At 46.0% G+C, this 21,142-nt stretch overlaps 2 protein-coding genes across 9 annotated transcripts in view; one reads left to right on the plus strand and one right to left on the minus strand.

Annotated features, from left to right (window-relative positions):
- The window catches only part of MED12L (mediator complex subunit 12L), a 155,191-nt gene that overhangs the window by 76,360 nt on the left and 57,689 nt on the right, over positions 1-21,142 (minus strand). The window lies entirely within an intron of this gene.
- Positions 18,021-20,346, plus strand: GPR87 (G protein-coupled receptor 87). The gene is made up of 2 exons (XM_032193011.1): positions 18,021-18,054; positions 19,310-20,346. Exons 1-2 carry the CDS (start codon positions 18,021-18,023, stop codon positions 20,344-20,346), a joined length of 1,071 nt encoding a protein of 356 aa, XP_032048902.1.

Consider the following 21,142-nt stretch of genomic DNA (forward strand, 5'->3'; position numbering starts at 1 on the left):
ATTACATCTGCCTTTAGGTTTCCCCAGCCTCTGCCACACAGGTAGATGTGTTATTTGGCAATTTCAACTCTGTATCTTCTCTACTAGGCGCGTTACATACTTTCCATAAGTATAACACCCTCTCACAACTGGAAACTGAACTAAACCCCAGTCAGCTTCCAACTGGTTCTGAACTTCTCCATAAATCAGTGTTCTCTCAAACAGTGTCTTCCTCTCAGGATTAAATGCTACTCAGGAATTAAGTCTTCTCTCCCACACACATGCAGTGTTTAACAGGATTAATTTGGCTACTTTAGTTAAAGCAAATATATTAAATTCTTAGTTATTAAAATACTACTGTAGCAACTGCATGAAGAAATGTACAGAGGAGTCTGAAAATGTTCCACTAAGCCTGCTGACACACACGGCAATTAATGTTGTGGCTGAAGCTCAGCAATGGGGGAAGACAGCTTTTACATTAGCTGCGATATTCAAGCAGGCAACCTCCCAAGGAAATCTGCGTTCCTGAGCTTTGGGTACACTAGGGCAGAACCTAGCACAAACCTTCTCATTTCTACTGCCTGGATCACAACATGCCTCTTTCACACTGTGCACAAACCCAGCCTGGCAGCACACGCAGTTAAGCACCAAGAGCCTGTATGTAGGGGTGGGTGTAACCCAAAATGGGATGAGGTGCTCCTTAAACATGGGGTGTGCCAAAGGTTTCAGAGGAGTCTTAATCATCTGTTTCTCAGCAGTAGCATCTCAGGTAAAGGAGAGACAGATTTACCAAAATCTGCCACAGAGAAATGCCAGCTGACTGCAAGGATATCATTTTCAGGAAAAGTCCCCTAAATTCTAACATTTGGGATCTTGCACTTCTTTTCCATCAGTTTTTAGACCCCTGCCTCCAGGCAGAAGTAAGAATGGTAACAGTTAGAATATCTCAAAGTTTAGGTCTCTTCTTTTTTCAGGTTCAAAAAAGGCTAAAGCAATATTTTAAATCTTACACGAACTGAGAGAGATTTCAGGAAGAGGCTTGTCTCAGACAAGGAAGCCAGCAGCCCGGACCACCGCAGCGCGTACCAGCAGCACGGCACAGGAAGCTGCGTGGCTGGGCTCTCTGGAGTTCCCCAGTGCCACTGAGGAGTGTGTGTGATTCCATACAGTCAAGCAGCAAATTCAGAGGTAGTCACCATTTTTCAAAATCTGATTTTTCTCCCAACATAATTTGGAAAGATTGGTACTGACACTCGTGCCCCTGGAGCTACCGGGACACCTGTGCTTCTAGGTCCAGCTATTGTACAGGACAGAGCAAACACGGGTGACATTGAACATCCTTACTACAGTCCATCATCATCATGAGGCCGCAATGAGGCTTTTCCTTTCCACTTCCAAGTTTTCGTTTGCTTGGCTTGTTTGTGCTCCAGACTACAAACAACACACAACCTACAAACTAGAAAGCTGGCAGCAGGCCTAAAACTTGTTCAGACAAATGAACTTTACTGCAGGCTCCCATGCTCCTGGCTTCACGTGAAAACTATCGATGCTTATTGTCAATTTTTCTACAGGTTGTTGGGTTACCAAAAAGGGAACTACAGGGCACCAGGCAGTCAAGTTTTGCAGGAAATCAATGTTATTTGGGCCCACAAAGGCCAACTGTACTTCTTATTTTGCTTGCTTTTAAGAAAATATATTATACCTTTCCCTAATATATCCACCTTTTTAGCCTTTTAGGTTTTGCATCAGACCACCTCTTCTCAGAGGGACAATAAACACCTGAACACCTAAAGACAAATTTTGCACTTCGTATGTGCCCTGACTCTCCAGTACCACAGTATAACCCTCTCCAACGATGCTCATATGACTCTGAGCACTGAGAAGACTCTCACAGCTCTACCTCAGTTAATTAGAAATGCAAAAAAAATAATTTGCATCATGAATAAGAACTGGGAAGCCAAGCCAAGCAACCAAGATGTTACCCATACGACTACACACAATCACACAGGGCCAGCAGGGTGCATGTGAAGACTGAGGGCTCTAGAACTGCCTTACACCTACAGAAAGGATCCGCCAGCCATGGCGTGCACCTTCCGATCAACAGAACATGAGGAGCTCGAGGATGAAGAAAGAAGAAATGAGCTTTATTAAAATGAATCCTTTAGTTAGGTCCCTTCCTCCCTTTTTATTTATCAAATAAAAAAAGCTAGTTTCATGCATTATCCAGGTGGCTAATCTGCTTTAAAAATAAACCCATTGCTTGCACCACCAAATGTGATAGTAAAGGAGTTTTACAATAAAGCGACACAGTAATTGCTGTAATAAAGTTGTTCTGACTCTTAGGTAATCTGAGAGTTGCTCTGTAATCACCAGAATACAAAAAGGGACATCCAGCCTTTGAATAATGTGAACAATAGCAAAGTTACAGGTTAGCTTTCAGCATTTCTTCACACCACAGCTTCACATTTCTGTGGTGCTGCTTTTACGACAAGCTCTGTAGCATTTCCTTTTTATGTGCTGGCTAGTCCAGACCTGCTCCCGTCTGAGGACTGCCAAAAAACACACCTGAGTTAAAAGCCTGCTACGGGATGCTATGACAGTGCTTTCTAATCCATTAAGTTCCGCTGATATATCAAAACACAGAGATCTTACAGGAAAGTTAATGCATCATATTGAAAAATAAAAATACAGGGTACCACCTATTAAACTATCAGATCTCTGTGAGAAACTGTTTTAAACTTTTTTATTTTCTCTTCTACTCTCTTCCCTTCTCCCTCATGACATATCCCACAGAGCTGTTTAAGATCCCAGAGACGACCCCTCTGTTACAGACACCTGAAGAAGAGCACAAATCTCGCCAACGGGAGCATATTGCTCCCTGCAGCTGCAGCGCAGGCTGCCAGGCAGGCTGCACACACACTGCAAGACCAACGCATCACGGGCATTTTGTTCAGTGCCCAAACTAAGACGTCCTCAGAGGAGCAGAGACTTCAGATCCTGGAATTTTGGGTTGTCCAAACATCCCAACGTAGAACCACCTATTGCAAAAAATCCCAATGGAAGCAAGAGGCAGATTTCTCCTGCAACATCTGCCACATTCTTCAGAAACGTCACACTGAGAGCATTTCTCTTCAAGAACTTGAAGGACTATGTGGCCTGCAACAGGTAGGTGTCCGCATCAGCATCTGGGTGAGTGGCCAGACACAGCTTGAGAGCCAGGTTTCTGAAAGATGGGAATTTTGAAGAGCCTAATCCTAGCCAATTTTCCAGGTGTGGAAATGAGGATACAGGATTGTGCCTGAGACCAGCTAACAGCTGAGCAAGCTGGTGAAGTCCTAGACTGTGAGAAGCCAGCACGAGGACTCAGCTTCACCCAGCTCTCCCTTCTGGAGAATTGTCCAGACACAGCTTGGCAGACCAGGACCGTGAGTATGAACCTCACTCATGTGCCTTGCCTCCAGGACCCTGCCAACAGCAACCCGCTTACATGCTAGCCTGCTCTCCGAGCAGCTTTTTGAAAGGATGCACTACCTGCAGTGCCAAGTGGAAACTGACCTGAGATATCCTGAAGATAATCTGTGCATGGAACAGCAGCCACAGACCATGACGTTACTCAGCTGCAATCCTTTGCACAACCAGGCCCCATAAGGTACAGACTAAAAATCACCACTGGTAATACCTGAGGGAAAGACTGAGAAATCACCTTGTTAGAGCTTAAACTCAGAGGCACTAATAGGTCTAAGCTGCAACAAGGCTACTTTATAGGTCCTTTGGACTCTGATAAAGGGAGAGGAGACCACAGCGGTGAAAAAGTGGTGCCAGGGTAAGATGCAAATCTGAGTCTAATCAGAGCTGACTCCAGCATCATCAGTTAGTACTGAGGAAGAGATCTGAGAAATCCCCAAGAGAGCTAAGAAACAAATAAACTTAGTCAAATTAAATCCCCCAAATTCTCAAAAGGAAGGAGACGAGGCCAGCCCCCAAATCAGCACCAAACTTGCACATTACCCTGTCCTCAAGTAAACCAGAATGTTCTGGAAGCCAACCAGGGAGCTTGCTGTACAACACTCATCCAAAGCATGATAAACCAAGGCAGGTGCTCTCAGAGCTCCATAGCCTCCCACTTACCACTCAGCCACAGGAAAAAGGTCAAGAAACACAAACTGCCTTGTACGCTCCCCAGCATACCCCCAACAGGGTCTCCACTTAGCAGAGCATGAAGACAGTGGTTTACAGAGACAGGAGAGGAAACCTCAGGGGAGATCTAATACTGAGAAATGAGGTTGTTTGTGTGGACATGCGGCGAGCTGTACTGTACCTGAGTTGCACTGACACTGACGACAGCACTTACCAGCATGTCCTGGGGTGGCTGCCACAGCCCTCTCTGCTGGAGAGCTTCTCAGCCGGAGGGAGCAGCACACCAGACCAGCAGTCAGGAACATGCTCCTGTTTCACACTAGCTCCACTGAGGAGAAAGACCTGGATCTGAACACCTAACATGAAGAGTGGAAAATGACCGAAAGCCAGTGAGGAGGCAAACCACATACGAAAGGAAAACAGAAGGCACCATTGGTCTAGAGACCCAAAAGCAGTTGAGAGAGGAAAAACAAAACAAAACAAAACAAAAAACAGGCACGGAGCTGCTAAGCTGCAGAACACAAGGCAGAGTTGAAAGAAGGTGAAATGGTGGCAGGCACACACTGTTCTACTTAGCCATGTGCTAGGTCTGAGAGACGCAGAAATGTAGGCAAGGCTCCTCTACCTAACTACAGAAAAAGCCGTGTGCCTGTAATAGCGACTATCACTTAACGTTAGAACATCCATCTCCTGAGATCAGTTTTGCAACTTCTAGTAATAAATCTAAAAACAGATGATAAACATAACACGTGTTCCTGCTGCCTTCATTTCCATTATCTGTTTTGCCTTGCAAAAGCTGGTCTTCAAAGATGAGCCATGTCAGAAGTCTCCTAAGATCAGGGACTGTATCTGATTGAAGGGAGAGGTCCCGAGGCAAGAGGGAATTTTACAGTTTGCCTGCTAGTGAGCAGAGAGCAGAAACGTGAAAGTTATCACAGGATTCCCCCTGGACACGCAGTCAGGAAGCAGTTCACCAGCACGGGGACAGCAACTGGTAGGTCTGGCTCCTGCTCCATCTCCAGCTCCTCCCAGGCCTCCAAGCAGCTGTCAAAGGGACCTGTGCGGAAGACCTCCTCCAGCATTAGAAGAGCAACGCTGGGGATTCAACTACTCAGAGCTTTGAGGAAAAAAAAAAAAAAAAAAGTATATGGAGAAATGCAGGCAGAACAGAAAGAAGTCCAGTAAATATGACTTGGCAGCCACTGCTTTAATAGTGGGAAGATTATTTTTATTCCTGTCGATTTAATGGAGAGAGGGTATCGTTTATAACTGTTTTCTATTCAAGAAGGCTAAAGAAATGGGTTAACAACCTCATCCTCTACTGACACACAGTCACACGCACAATTTTGTCCTGATGTAACTACTTCTGGGGTTACTTCAATGTTCTTAAGGCACTAGGCTATCTTCCTCTAAACGTGCGTACACCCAGGACCAGTGGCAGTAGGACTGCAGGAGGCAGCAGGCCCGCAGTCAGAATCTCAAAGAGCACCATGACAGCAAAAAGGACGAAGTGAACAGACAGTCTAGTCATTTTAGCTGGAATATTTAGTTACAGACTTCACATTTTGCTTTCATCCTACACGCTATTTAGAAGAGAGAATCTGCTCAAAGTACATTAAAGATGTCTAAATATAGTCAAATTAATAATTGACATGATAATCTTCATTAGCAGATATTTGCATCTACCCAGCACAAGAGTTTTCAGTTTACACACATCACATCACACACATCGCATTAAATTCACATTCACCCTGCAGACAAAACAGCACTAACTGAAAGGCACAGGCAGGGCTGCACAGGTTGCAGTACAACATGATTTCAGGCTGCTCGCAACGTCTCCCTGCAGGACGGCAGCTGCCTTGAGCAGGCACTAACCCACCTCTCAGGTGAATCACCGTCTGCGTCCTGGGCGCTCGAGCTGCTCTGGAGCCAGGAAGTGAGCGGGGAGCGCGCTCGCCTACCCTGGCATGTGAGTCATTCCCGGGAATGAGAGAGCCAGTTGCTCCAGTTGCTCCTGGCCAGGGGAATTTTGCCTCTCTGATCAGGTACCACAAAAAAAAGCGATTGGAAGCAAAGAAGCTTACTTCCAGATATGGTTTATTTAAGTACCTTATTGCGAGAAATACTCTCATGACTATTTTAGTTGCAAGATGCACTCTGGAGGAGTCTAAGGCACTTTCGAGATGCAGCTAAGAGGCAAATGGAAGGCGACAATGGTGGCAGGTAAGTGATTTTTGATGGTCTGAAAAGCATTTGATAAGTTGTTCTCTAAATCTTCTTGCTCTTAACCACCCTTAACTGAAAATAAAGCGGGAATTAAGATGCAGTTGCTGAAAACAGGACATGGAACCATAAGCGGAGTATCAGATCCATTAAAAATGTGAAAAGGTCTTAAATAGTGAGACTTAACTAATCTTTTATTCATTCAATGGCAAACGTCACTTGCTATCTTTTTCCTAATGGCAAAAATTGATATATTTCTCCTAGTTATTCTTTCTAACATACTATTCAAAGTGCAGGAAGGTTCACGGATTTAATAATTTATGTCTTGACAGGGCTTAAAGTCATATCAAGTAAGATTCAGTAAATATAACATCTGAATTTGATGTGAAATACTTGTATTCTATCCTTTTTGCCTCTTTCAGTAAAGGAAAGCATACGTGAATTCTCTTAATTACATTATACAGAATAAAGGTTTCTCTTCCTTCATACTTCACTCCGATCATGTTAAAACTTGTCCAGATCACTGGAAAAACCACATAGCTCTGAACTAGCAACTCAAACTACGTGTCTGATTAGTCTCAAAGTTAGGGAAATATATGGGGTACTTTTAAAAACCTATGTCATTTAACAAGTATTTTAGATTGAAGCGATTATTCTTAGCTATGAACAACTGAAAACAGCAGTGCAATTGAAGGTTTAAAAAAGTTTGTTTTATATTTTAAAAAATGGCTTAGTGTTTGTGCTCTACAGGGACTGCAGACATCCATTTGTCTTCTCATCGCATACGCTTGGTCTTGTTCTGATAGGGCTTCATACTTTAGTCCATCCTTTTAAAGAAGATTTTGCAATCTCCCTGTTAAAAGAGAAACCAGGAAACACTTGGCCGAGGTCACTAACTCCCTTCCAGAAGCGCAGGCCCTGCTCGCATGGAAGCTGCCGGCCGTTCTCTGGCTGGGAGCCGTCCAGCATTTCCCTGTGGCCCCGCTCTCACTCCCCTTCACCAGCCAGGAGCCCTGCAGGGCCACTGTGCTGCTGGCTGCCGCCTCCGCGGGAGGACCTCCAGCCGGGGACAACCCCACGGTGGGGAACGACAAGGATCAGCTCTCGCGCGAGAGAGAGAAGCTGAAGGGCGTGAAGGGATTTTAGAGACAGAAAGCATCTGTTTGTGTTAGGGGCGTGTGAGAAAAAGAGCAGTACATTTTCAGCAGCACCGAGCCGCCGGTTCCTCCCTGCCCGCCTGCAGAGGGTTTGTTTCCCAGCACGGCCCTGCTGTCTCACCCTTCGTGCCGCCCTGGCTGCCGGGGCCTCCCCAGGGCAGGGTGGGGAGGAGCAGGGAGACCAGCTCGCCCGGCACCCGCGCCCGCAGCCCGGCCTGCGCCGGCACGCACTCACACCGGCTGCTGGGCAGGCGCCCGGGCCCACACCGAGCACCGGGCGGCGGCTGCGTGGCGATGGCTGCGTTCGCCAAGGCAGCCCCTCGCTGGCCCAGCGCCCGTCTCAGCCAGGGAACCCACCGCACTTGCTGCACGTAGCCTGGGGTGGGAGATACCCGGACAACCAGCAGCAACGGGTGGGAGAGACCTCCTTTTACGAGGAGTCGCAGCTCAGCTTTGCACAGCAGAGTTCAGAAGGGCCTCCTCTCTTCTCCTCTTCAGCCACATGAGTGCCAGGGAAAGCCAGCCCAGGCACCTGCGGTAAGACTGCAGCAGGAAACTCAAGGCATGAAATACTTACTAAAATTCTGGAACCAAGAGAAAACGTGCCTAACGTACACCAGTGGCTACTTATCACCACACTGCTGTCACACGCCAGTGCTCCACGAGGAGACCAAGCTGCAGCTGCCAGAGACACAAACCCAGGCACTGCCAAGAAGGCACCAGAGAAAGTGAGCAGAGTCCCACATTTCAGCTGTCTTAACCCTTCCCAACATTTAATACCCCAGTACCTTCTTTAAAACAAACAAGCCAGGCAGTGCATTACCAAAAGCAGGCTTCCACATCTGACCAACAACAAACCTCAAGAGATACACGTTATCACAGTATGCTACAAGTTCTTGGTTTTACTGGGGAAAATGTTGCTGACACAAGGAAGTGACAACTGATCAGAAGCATTATAAATTGGCCTTGTATCACCTTCTGTGCAGCAGCGGCCTCTGCCCCTACAAGGAACGGCCGGGAGCTGGCAAAGCAGCTGGGCCAGACGACGAAGAAAAGCTCTCTGGGTCCCACACACTGAAACCGTGCCCAGGATTTGCAGTCTGTTGATTTCTGAGAATGGCAGACAGGCTGGGAGCACTTCATGAAAAATCAGGGTTGCAACAGGCTGAACTTCTCCCAGTCATACCCAAAAATCCCCACGTCCTTTTCCTTCCTTTTTGAAACACTGGTTTTGCTGCAAGTAGCTAGCATGGTTAGTCCCATGTCACAGTAATACATACTAAGGCACAGAAAAACCCAGCTGACTACAGTAAATGCGAATTTTTTGTCCTTTTGCAATGTGAATTAGAATTGCATATTAAAAAATAATAGAAATTGTTTCAATGCAAAATAAAATACCTAAAAGTGAGGCTAGAATTACATAAAACTGATTGACATTACCTACACGCATGTACCAGCACTTTTATTTTTAACTACAAGATTTCTCACAGCATCCCCCGTACACCTGAGACACAAGACAGGTGTGCAATAGCCAGAGCTACAATAGGTGAAGGTACAGTGCAATCAATCATACATCTTCATTCTTATTTCTAGACCTGGACATCATCTTGGCTGTTTTTAAAGTTTCAAGTTTCTCAGGTCACTGTTTTTCATTGCACAAGGCCAATCACCACACTTAAAGCCTAGCCTGCAAGAAGCTGCAGCCCGAAGTCGGTCTCCACCGGGAAGAGGCAGAGGCCGCCTGCACAGCCCAGCAGCAGCTCCCCACGCCAGCTCTGCCGCGGCACCGAGCCGAGCAGCCACCTGCCTGCTCCTCAGGAGGCAGCTCAAGGCCACCCAAACACCAACTGCTGAAACTTCAGCACCAGACTGCTTACCGCCTCAACTGCTGTGTTTATAAAAAACTTTTAAAAGACTGACTTCAGGATAATAAAGTATATAGGACAAGTAAGGAACAGCCCATGGAATTAAAGGAAATTAACTGACAAAAATTTCCAGGCTGCCTGTTGTGCCAAGAACAGAGCCCACAGAAACACAAGCAGAACAGGAATAGAAGGGCTGGGGGAGAGACTTGTGAAGAGATTAAAAGAGGGAAAAGTTTAAGTTATTCTGGGCAAGTACATGTAAACGTGAACCTGCTTCTGGCCTCCCCCTTGGAAGGGAAGACTAGAAACGTGAGCTGGCAAGGGACTAAAAACTGCATCTTCCAAGCAGCAAAAGAATGGCAATCCAGTTGGATGGAAAGGGGACAAAGTTTGCAGGTGACCAGACTGGGAGGACCGGCTGATACGCCAGAGGGCTGCGCTGCCACGCAGGACCAGGACAGGCTGGAGAAATGGGCTGCAAGAACCTCTTGCAGTTCAAAGGGAAATGCAAAGTCCTGCCCCTGAGGAACAGCCCCAAGCACTGGGACATGCTGGGGCACCCAGCTGGGCAGAGAATGAGCTGGTGGACAAGCTGAACCTGAGCCAGCAAAGTGCCCTTGCAGCAAAACAGGCCAAGAGCCTCCCGGGCTGTTCTGAGCAGGGACTTGGATTAGACAATCAGTCTCCAGACCTGCTTTCCAACCTCACCTATTCTGTGACTCTGTAAAGGGGGCCCTCCTCTTACCCCATCACAAATGAAATGAGGGAAGTTAATAGAGAGGGGGAAGGGGGAAAAAAAAAAAAAAAAAAAGAAGATTTCCACAGCTATCAGCACAATGGTCATGGATTCCTAGGAAGGACAATTGAAAGGAAAAGCACATACAAGCTGCTGACAGGAAGGGAAAGGATGAAACTGTCTAGAGCTTCATATTCATCACTGTCATCCAGATGCTGACACGATGTGAGAGATCAGCTAAGACGTGTGGTGTGGTGAGGGGAAGGATCCAAGGCAGCCGGCACAAGGACAAAGACACTAAGAGAGCCAAAAAGATGGGTTGTTTTTTTCAGGAGCTGAAAAGCAAATGCCAGACAAACAAAGGAGACTGTGACAGGGACCAGGAGAAGAGATGGGCAGGCAGAGGGCGTCCCGGTGGTGGTGCTGGGGGAGAGGCTGGGACTGCGCTGCTCAGCTTCAGGACTGCCACCGCAACAAGCCTTGCTCAGAGCGCAGCCAGCGGAAGCTGCATCCTGCATGGCAGAGTCTTAGCAGGGGTTCAGAGAAAGCAACTTAATAGGGCTACGATACAGCTTCTGCTATCAGCAGGCTTTGCGCAACCAGAAGCAACCATCAGCAGCATCTTCTTGACAGAAACAAAGGAAACATTCCAGGGTTAATCCTTTCCTCCTTCCTAATTAGAGACTGCCATACTGAAAAAACATTAATTATCCCAACTCTGCCAACCATGGCATTGTCCTCTCTTCATTTTCACATAAAAAAAAAAATAATAATAGTAATAATTGCAACACTTAACTCCTCTGCCACCAACAGCCATTTACCTGCTGCCCAGTGGGGTACCTTTGTTGGCAGTTCTCTCCTAAACCTTCATGTAAAGCAACTGCAGCCTGAGAAACAAATTTTAGCACTACCCTTCATACTATGCTGCTTTAGAAATGGCAGTCAAAGTGGTGGCCACCAAAGAACTGATGCCTAGAATCTTGTCACCCTCCCTCCCAATTTTCAAGTGTAGCAGATTAAAAATCCCAAGAGAAGCATAATTGACCTGAGTGCCCGCAGAGCTGAGGACATCTGCTTCACAAAGTTACACTGACCAAAACCAAGGAAAACGTCTCTCTCAGTATTTGAGATGTGCACCTGCAAGGCTTAGAATCAGACCTTTGTTCCTGTTTGGCACAAAATTGTCCTCTGCTACAGAAACTGGCTGGATATACACATGATACTTTTACCTTCATGTACAAAGGCTTAAGAAAGACTAAAACCCAAACTTGAGTAAGTGACTGCGAGTGGAAAGCTCTGCAGTTTACAAGAATAGCTGACAGATAATTTTTCTCAGGGCCAACTCTTGAGCTAAGTGACCGCGGAGAAGGAAGTGCCCGCTGGCCATGTGAGGGGACGGCTGCCCCTGGAGCAGGTGTCAGCACAGCGCTGGGCACAGCCTGCCACGGGACAGCTCCGCTCCCGAACCACTCCTGTCACTTGTCTTTTATTGGAGACCGCTGGGTAGGGCAGGACAGGTGGTCAGAATGCAGCTCTGCCACGGGCTGAAGGCAGACGGGCAGCAGGTTTCAGCACAGCTGGGCTGGGGACGGGATGTGCTGCTGTTCAGAGACGCGTGAGAGAGAAGTCTGGGATGGAGGGGGAAGTGCAAGGAGGAACCTGAAAACCAAGAAGGGGGTTTTCTATTAGATACTGAGGCAGACAAGAAACCTTCTGAGCCAAGGCACTGGTTCCTGTTTGTGGGTATGACTAAGCAGATGGCACAGTTGAAGACGGTTGTACCTTCTTATTGCCTCTTTGCAATCCAGTTGGCTAGGTGCAGCAGCATTTCTGCTTTACGGAGAACCAGCAGACACGGCTGGCACGCCTCTCTGCCAGCAGGCCCCCAGGGGCACGAAACCCCAATGAGGGCTCCCAGAGGAGGGCTGCTTTCAACCCCCTCCCAGCCAGCCCACACCAAAGCAGTCCCCAGGCTGCAGTGGCCGGCCCGTGACAGCTGGCCCAGGCAGGCAGCCGGCAGCAGCACCACTGCTCACTCAGCCCTTGGCCAGCAGGCAGCAGCGAGCAACCCAGCTCCCCATCACCAAATTAGAAACCAGCCGAGGTGGGTCCCCAGAGACCCTGGGGCTGGCCCTGCTCAGGCAGGGGCAGCTGCATCCACTGCTGGGCATCTTCCTCCACCCCTTCTCCAAGCAACCTGTGCTGGCATCTGACCGGCCTCACCGCAGAACAGCGACTCCTTATGCTCAGCTGCGGCCTCGTGCTTCAGCCTGTGCCCGGTGCCTCCTGCCCACGCAGCAGGCAGTGCTCAGCAGCATCCAGATCCCTGCAGCAGTGCCATGGGCAGCAGCAGTCTGCCTGGCGCGTGCCCTCGCACCACGTGAGCTCCACCAGCGCTCACACTGATGCCAGTAGCACGGCAGAAGGGAATACCAGAGAAATACTAGAGAAGAGAAGAAATAACATTAAGGCTTGCCCAAGCGATGCAGGCAAGGAGTGGCTGGACATACCCAAGGGAGCCTGTGCACAGGCTCTGTACCTGCCACTTGCCAGCTTGCAGAAGCAGTATGCACAAGTACACTGCAGCCTGCACCAGTGTATTTTTTTCCACAAATCTTTACAATTAACTGTCAGTGATTTGGTTCTGATGGGCAACAGAAAAGAAAATAATTGCAGCCAGCCAAGTACAAATTGAATAAACTGCCCCACATTTCTAATGCTTGCTTTAATTCTGCCATTTACCAGACTTTAGGCTGACAAATGCAGACTGGCAAGGAGTGACACACCAAGAAGTTAGGTGCTTAAATAAACAAACACAACTTAAAACTCCACGGCCCTATGAGCTAGAATATTCATTCAAGTTCACAAAGAGAATTTTCTAATTTTTGAGAAGTTGCAAATAAGAGACGAAGGAAGAATAATTAGATTTGAGGATACAGAATTTCTTTAAATAGTGAGGCAACTCAAAGCCTTAGTCATCAGCAAAACCATGCAGTCATTCTGTACCCGTATGACACTGAAATATGCCATTCAGCCTATTGCTTCATTTCTCATCTGAGGCTCTATCAGTCATGCATATAAACCAGTCTATCAACATTAGCAGTGACGGATTACCTCATCTGTAAAACAGCACGTAATTAACCTGTATATGCTGTAGCTGACAGCCTTTAGGGAAATGATAGAAAAAACAACCAACCAAATATATAAACGACAAGAAGTAATAAGTATTCTGCTTTAAAAAGCTACCTGAATAAAGAAGCAGCTTCTAAGGATCCAAGCAGAACACATTTGTATGGAAGTGTGAGGCACGACTTTGGAGAAACATGGTTAGGATGAAACTGGTCAGAAGAAGTGTGTGAAGAACTGGACAAAGAGTTAAAAACCAACCTTATCCAGCACAGAAATAACACGTTCAAACAAGTGAAAAAGCCTCTATCGGAGCGCATAATCAGTGAACAATTACAAAATACCTTAAAATGTTCTTTGAAGAGAAGACAGTCTTCACTCACTGTTCCAAGAGAACATTTTATTCTGGAGGAGGCTCAGGGGAGACCTTCTTGTTCTCTACAGTTACCTGAAAGGAGGTTGTGGGGAGCTGGGGGTCAGCCTCTTCCCACATGTAACTAGCGATAGGACTAGAGGGAACAGCCTCAAGTTGCAACAGGGAAGGTTTAGGTTGGAAATAAGAAGAAATTTCTTCTCAGAAAGAGCAGTCAGGCACTGAGACGGGCTGCACAGGGAGGTGCTGGAGTCACCGTCCCTGGGGATGTTCAAGGAAAGGTTGGACGTGGTGCCTGGGGACATGGCTTAGTGGGTGACATTGGCAGTAGGGGGACTGTTGGACCAGATGATCTTGGAGGTCTTTTCCAACCTTTATAGTCCTATGTGAAAAACTCTGAACTCTCCATAGGTGATGACCTTCATCTAGTTCCTCAAGTCTACAATCCAGTGGTCTTTATCAGAAGAACTGAAGCTCTCAGAGCCTAGGGATACACCAGGTTTGACTCAGTTGAGCCTTGATCTCTCACTGTACCAGTGTAAATAACAAAGCCACGCTACTTAATGTGTTCTGTCACAGAACTCCTTAGCTTGACAGGCTTTGATGGCAAACTGAACACCTTTGGACTTCTGAGCCTAAAGCAGGATTGTTTCTGTGCATCCAGAAATTTGGTCACACAACCAATTCTGTGCAGCAAGGACCATTATGCCTGCACCTCTCTGCTGTCCTGCACAAATCTGTTTGAGATATTAAAGCTTCAGAGCTACAACAGCATAAGGGAAAATCTATAACACATAACTAGGGCAGCCAACAGCAGGTGTCTTCTCTAACCTCCACCCCATGCACGCATGGAGGCCTCTCAGCTGAGCTCAGCTGTGCTGGCAGGGCAGGATACCCAGCACTGCTAATGTGGGTTAGCTGTCACAGTTTGTAATTGTGGACAGTTCAATTTCTTTTTCCAGCCCATGCTTTACTGGGAATTGTTCGGAATATGTTTTAACATTAAAACCATCCCTCAGGAATAAGATGACGCAGAGATATCCATTCAGGGGCTTGATCCTAATTGGTCTGCAAGAAGAAGGAGCAACCTCCCACTATGGTTTCAGGGTGACCTGTACTTCCCTGGGCAATCTAACTGTTCTCACACCTCCAGCAGCCAGGAAGATGCACATGGCAGGGACTTCTCATGGCCAGTGCCCTGGTCAGGAATCAATAAGCCCATATGGGATATCTGCTATGAGAAGTGCTGACTTGAAAAGCGTAAGAGAAGGGCTGCTGCTGCTTCTGCTGTCCATGCTGCACCTGGAAGGGGAACAGAGCACAGTGACCGAGTGGCTGGGCTGCTTCAGCAAGCAGAGGTTTTGCATGGACTGGGGAGATAAGCAAACTGCACCTGAGCAGACCTGTTACAGGGCAAGCACGGGAGCTGTGCTGATACCATCAAACCTGACAGGCACAACTGGGCCCATCAGGGACTGAGGACTGTATTTTATGCCCCAGAGTGGTAAGATACATGCCTGTCTGGGGAGAGCCTTCTGTGGCAGTGATTTCTACATCACTGGTCCAAGTGATTGCAGTCAGTCCCGTGCAGCAACACTCAGCTACAAAATTACGGACTAAAGCCCAGCACTCAGACCAGTGGCTTCAAACAACAGTACATACGAAACAGAATGCTGTCCGCAGTGAGGAAGGAAACCAGTAAGGTCTACAAAGAGCAGGGGCTTCAGTCTTAAGCTGCTGTGGATGCCCCATCTCTGCCGACAGTAAACCCCAGGATACAGATGGGAAAGTGAATGGTGCAAGCTCAAAGGAGAGCCCAGACGAAAGCAAGGCTGAGATCATATGCAGCTCTCTCATCAGTGTCAGAAAACATCTTTGGGTATTATTTCTTTTTTGGATGCAAGTCAGGAGACCAAACCTTTGGTGAGTGTTGGGGCTGTTTGTGTACAAATATGTGTTGACCTGTTGTCAGACTTGTACAGTCTCTTAGTGATAACATCCACCTAAAAGGACAGAGGCACAGGTGCAAACAGGCACAAGCCTCTTTTAACAGAAATTAGAGTGGTTTCCTTTAGGACCTGGAGTAACTGACAGCCCACGAGAAGCTTGTTTAGCACTGATCTGATCCTCAGCTCCATTGAATCCTACAGCGCTTCCCAGGGTTACTGTATGGGAACACCGGAGCCATCAGTCACCCTGCTCTCAGGCAACACAACTGGCATTTCACCAACTCCTCCGTGCTGAGGATCTGGGAATGCACTTCCCTGAAGAGCCTAGAGCAGGGAGCTTTCCAGGGACCGGGACCAGGAATTACACAAACTTAAAAGGAACTCTGAAATGCAGGGAAATAGGCTTCTATTTGCATAAGATAGAGAGATATGCATCTTTTCATAAAATCACTTGTCCTTTTGATCTCAGTGCCTCCTGGGTAGAAAAGGGATAGCTGTGAATTACAAACACCAGCAAGAGTGATAGAGATTTTTCTTATTGTCTAGGAGGAAGGCTACTGCTTGTCAGCACATCCCTCAATAGAAGACAAAATACCTTAAATAACTGACAGTCCCATTAGGGACCCCAATTTTTATCAGAGCAAATAATGCCATACCAAAAGAAGTCAGACCGAGAAAAAGCCTAAAATAGCAGAATCACAATTTTACTGAGGCTTTAAGATGTAACGATTTGCTTTACTGCCATCTAGTGACAGATTAAAACTTTTTCTCTCCCTGTCACTAATACAGTGATAATCGTGTAAAACAATTTAGATCTGCAAAAGGGCATCAGTAATTTTATCCTCTGTTCACAGCCACAAGAGAAGCAGTCAGGTCCTGCTGAGGTGTGAGCTATTTAGCTCTAGTTTTCTAATCAAAACTAGTAATCAGAAAGTGAAACAAGGAAAAATTGTTACACTCAAATAATACAAGAATAAACCAATCATCTGGGATGTTGCATTATAAATTGATACTGTCAAATTTTCTTTATGAAGCTTTTTAACTTCAAGAAATGAGGAGTTCAAAAAAAGTCTATAAAAATAAGCATCTGTCAGGAATCAGGCACTGAAACGTCCAAGATAAAACAAACAGGACATCCAGACATGAACTGTCAGGAATAAGGCCAAGCCTTTATCACAGAGTAAGGAACCAGCTGTAGTGGCAGACCAAAGGCACGAGGTCCTCCAGCCAGCACATTCCGGTGCCTGGAGACAGGCTTTGCCTGCTGCAGGAACCGGGGTTGCATGTTTGCATCTCCTTGTACACTAAGCTAGCTTTAAAGCCTAGAAGTGTGGTGTAGAGATATACACCTGCACAGTACCAAAGCCAGGAGCAATTCGTGGCCAGGTCATTAGAGGCTCATTAGTCAGACTACATTTTTTTGAAGAAAAAAAAAAAGAAAGAAAGAAAGAAAGAAAACAGGCATTAAGAAGTTGAATACAACATGTTTTCACAGAAAATAACAAACTTTAAATGAAGTTTTCTTGGACAAACTCCACACGATCATGAGGCTGAGGACAATACAAGTTTGCTACCTACTGGCACCAACTGCTGGTTAGCAGAGGGGACAAAGCGTGGCAGAGCTGGTCCCTCTGTGGCTGCTTGCCACTTGCCTGGTGCAGACACAGGGAGGGAGGGAGGAAGTGAAACCCCAGAAAATATTACCTGAGGTGTTTCAGCAGAGAAAACAAACCACCATGAAACAAGCTTTTATTAAACCTCATTTGTGAAACAATGAACAATATCTGTCAATGGTGTTCAAGGAAAATCATCTTAACTGAAGCAGATGCAAAGAAGGACTGGTACCTTCAAGTCTTAAAAAAGAGAGAGAGAAGAGCTGGGATTGCTTAAACACAGTAAATGATGTCTCGTTAAATACAGAAATGTCCCTCTATAAACAGAGGGACAAATATCAGAGGTGGGGAAGGTTTCATTAAATGAAAGGCATTGGTACAGGAATAATGGAGACAGAAAGTGGCCACAGATACTCAGGTTAGAAGCTGGAGTAATGTTTCTAAGTATTAGAGCAATAAAGCTCCAGCACAGCTGTGTCAGTGAGGCAGAAGAAGTGAAATAGCTTTACAGTCAATACATGGGCTTACAAAAACCAAGCTGGCAGAACTGACAGCAGCGATGCAGATGCCCGGCTCCAAGTGAGCTGCGGTAGGGAAGATCCTGACAGCACAGCAGCTGCACAGCCCCCCAAGGCCAGCCATCAGCTCCACCTCAGTCCCTTCCTAGGGAATTCTGGCCAAAACTTGCTTCCCAGAGTTCTCCATGTTGCAGAGAGAAAGACGGGAACTTCTGGTTTGCTTTAACTTCAGTCTTTTTCCCCAGAATGCGGAGCTGACGCAGCCCCTGCTGACTCCAGGACCTGTGGCTGCCAGTGGGGCTCCTGAGAGGTGTTCCAGCTGACGACCTACAGCACTGCAAATAATGGGGTACAATTCGTCCTATGGAAAACTGCCAGGTAAAATAACGCTGGAAACTGAAGTGCCTGAGAAGCGCTTACTGTATTACTTACTACCAGTTCCTACCAAAGCTTTAAAGAAATAAGTCATCTCAGAAAAGGTTGTCTGAATACTGCCACGTGCTGCCCCCATGGGTTGCAGTCCCAGTTCACCAGCCAAGTTCAAAGCACAAATAATTTCTTGATAAGGAAAAAAAAAAAAAAAAAAAAAAAAAAAAAGAAAAATTTATAACAATCTGAAGTTTGTTCACAAATATTTATATGTGAAACCTTAAAATCCCCAGAGGCTGTGATTTTTAAGTACATTTAAGTAAATTAACTTTTAAATTATCATTTTAATAGGCCCAAGGAGACTCTCCAGAGTCCTGTTTCTTGACAAACGCCATTTGAGCTCAAACACTGTCTATCTGCCAAGACAACCAAGAGCGCACACCCTGCTCTTACATTAATTTTCCCTGTGCTGCTTCACAGCATTCACACCCAGGTGTCAATAACATCCTATAGCCAACTCAGGGATATCCTACAGCAGGGATAACCCCGCTGCCAGCACCCTCCCTGTGCCGGCACCTCGGCGCGGAGAGGCCTACAAAATGAATGCACATGCCCCGCTTCATTCCCTGATTAGGTGACTTAGGGCAGGATTTTTAGGGCAGGATTTTATAAAGTCAGCGCAAACGCCCATTATCCTCACAGTTACCAAGTTTCCTGTATGAAAACACCTCTCCTGGAAACTTTGGTAATGTACAGAAGAATTATTCCTGAACTGTTAGGAAAACAACAACAGGAGCAGGCGTGGTAGGAAGGGACGAAAGCATTGAGCATTTACAACTTTAACTTAAGACAATCTTCACACAAAATAGCTTGGTACAAAGCATGAAAGCCACATATTAAGTTCATTGAATCCTATCAAAGGGCAGGAGGGGTGCTTGTGAGTATCACAAGAACTGCTCAAAATGGACATTCATTTACTCGCTGCATTTTCCTCCAGTTGTAGTATTGGCAGAGGCACCTTTGTATCCAGCGGGAAGCAGCAGCCATTGTGCTCAGGGGTTGATAAGCCACAGATTAATTTACTTTAACACATGCAATACTCAGGACTGCTGTTTCAGGCTCAGGTTTTCTGAGCTGGCTGACCTGAGCAGCCTCTGGGATTGCCCAGAGAGGTGACATTTTCTAGAGGATGGTTCTAAAACTGCTCCGTTTATAAAACACTAAAAACATACTTCAAAATTGTTCTTTTCCATAGCTCCTATAGATGACCATCTGAGCCAAGACAACAGTACCGCATCGAATCACACAGCAGGCCTCCTCGGGAACTCCACGCAGAACGAGTTCACCACCATTGTTCTGCCTGTGCTTTACCTCGTTATTTTCTTGGCAAGCATCCTGCTGAACGGCCTAGCAGTATGGATTTTCTTCCACATCAGAAATAAAACAAGTTTTATATTTTACCTCAAAAACATCGTGGTTGCAGACCTCCTCATGACACTGACATTCCCATTTAAGATAATTCAGGACTCCCAGCTGGGACCATGGCACTTCAACTCGTTCCTATGCCGGTACACCACGGTTTTATTTTACGCCAACATGTACACTACAATTGTGTTCCTCGGACTCATCAGTATTGACAGGTATCTGAAAGTAGTGAAGCCCTTTGGAGACTCCAGGATGTACAGCATCACCTTCACTAAGATCTTATCTGCCTGTGTGTGGGTAGTTATGGCTTTCCTAGCTTTGCCAAATCTGATCCTTACAAACGGCTACCCGACAAAGAAAAACATAGACGACTGCATAAAACTTAAATCACCCCTGGGAGTCAAATGGCATACAGCTGTCATTTACATCAATACCTGCATGTTTGTAGTGGTCCTGATAGTACTAATAGGATGCTATATTGCCATCTCCAGATACATTTATAAATCAAGCAAGCAATTCATCAGCTCGTCAAGCAGAAAGCGAAAGCATAATCAAAGTATAAGGGTTGTAGTGGCTGTGTTTTTCACTTGTTTTCTGCCATACCACTTGTGCAGAATACCCTTTACTTTTAGTCATCTAGACAAGCTGCTAGATGACTCTGCACATAAAATCTTGTATTACTGCAAGGAAATGACACTGTTCCTCTCTGCATGCAATGTTTGTCTGGATCCAATAATTTACTTTTTCATGTGTAGATCATTCTCCCGAAGGCTGTTCAGAAAATCAAATATGAGAACCAGGAGCGAGAGCATTAGGTCGCTTCAGAGCGTCAGACGGTCAGAAGTGCGCATATACCATGAGTACACCGATGTCTGAAGTCACCCACACAGAGACTTTTGCTAATTTCTGAGAGTATTTGTATAGCATGTAAATAAAATGTATCTTTGAGTATCTGACCATGGATGTTCATTAAGGACTGTGCAGACACGTTCAGCTTTTCCATTTCAGCTTACTAACATCTATCTTAAATGTCAAAAGCCTGGATTCACACAGAGATCAGGTTCACTTCAGAGGGGTTTGGTTTTTGGTTTTTTTACTATTTTTTTAAATTTGTTTTGTTTTCTTAAGGTCAACAGAAACTAAAGAAATCCAATGTCAATATCTTGTAATTTAAAGAATGTTCTCATTAGCCAAGAGAAGTTCTTTTCCCTTATGGCTCAAATGCCAATAATTATTTCAGTCTGGTAATGCTCCTTTATTTTCATTTCATTTTTAATGCATTTTTCACTCTTATTGATATTCTATCAGTTCTTCCTTTCTACTTCCTAGAAGAAATACTTTAAGACAGTAAAATTGTTATTTTCACCTAAAATAGTTACTGAGAATGTGAGAACAGCAAAAAATTTGCTTAACAAACCAAAAATGCACGGGTTGTACTGGCAATGCCTGACACTGAAGCCAGATAAAAGGCATCATGTGCTGCAGTTACATGTGCAGAGGAGGAGGAAGAGGGTGACCACTGAAGGTGCAGGCCATGCCAAACTGTGCACACATCTGTTCCAGAGATGGGGACAGGGAAGTACTCATACCCAAGGGTGGTTTCACCACTGGCTAGCCCAAACCACAGCACTGCTCTTGACATGGACCATGGTTGGTGAAACAATGTACAGGG

The sequence above is a fragment of the Aythya fuligula genome, chromosome 9, assembly GCF_009819795.1.
Source record: "Aythya fuligula isolate bAytFul2 chromosome 9, bAytFul2.pri, whole genome shotgun sequence".
Classification (NCBI taxonomy): Eukaryota; Metazoa; Chordata; class Aves; order Anseriformes; family Anatidae; genus Aythya; species Aythya fuligula.

What these genes read in the sequence shown, in the direction of transcription:
- GPR87 (XM_032193011.1), top strand. Translation starts at nt 18,021, where the DNA reads ATGGGGTACAATTCGTCCTATGGAAAACTGCCAG. An exon ending in GTCCTATGGAAAACTGCCAG is followed by an intron (nt 18,055 to 19,309) that starts GTAAAATAACGC and finishes TAGCTCCTATAG; the next exon opens with ATGACCATCTGAGCCAAGAC.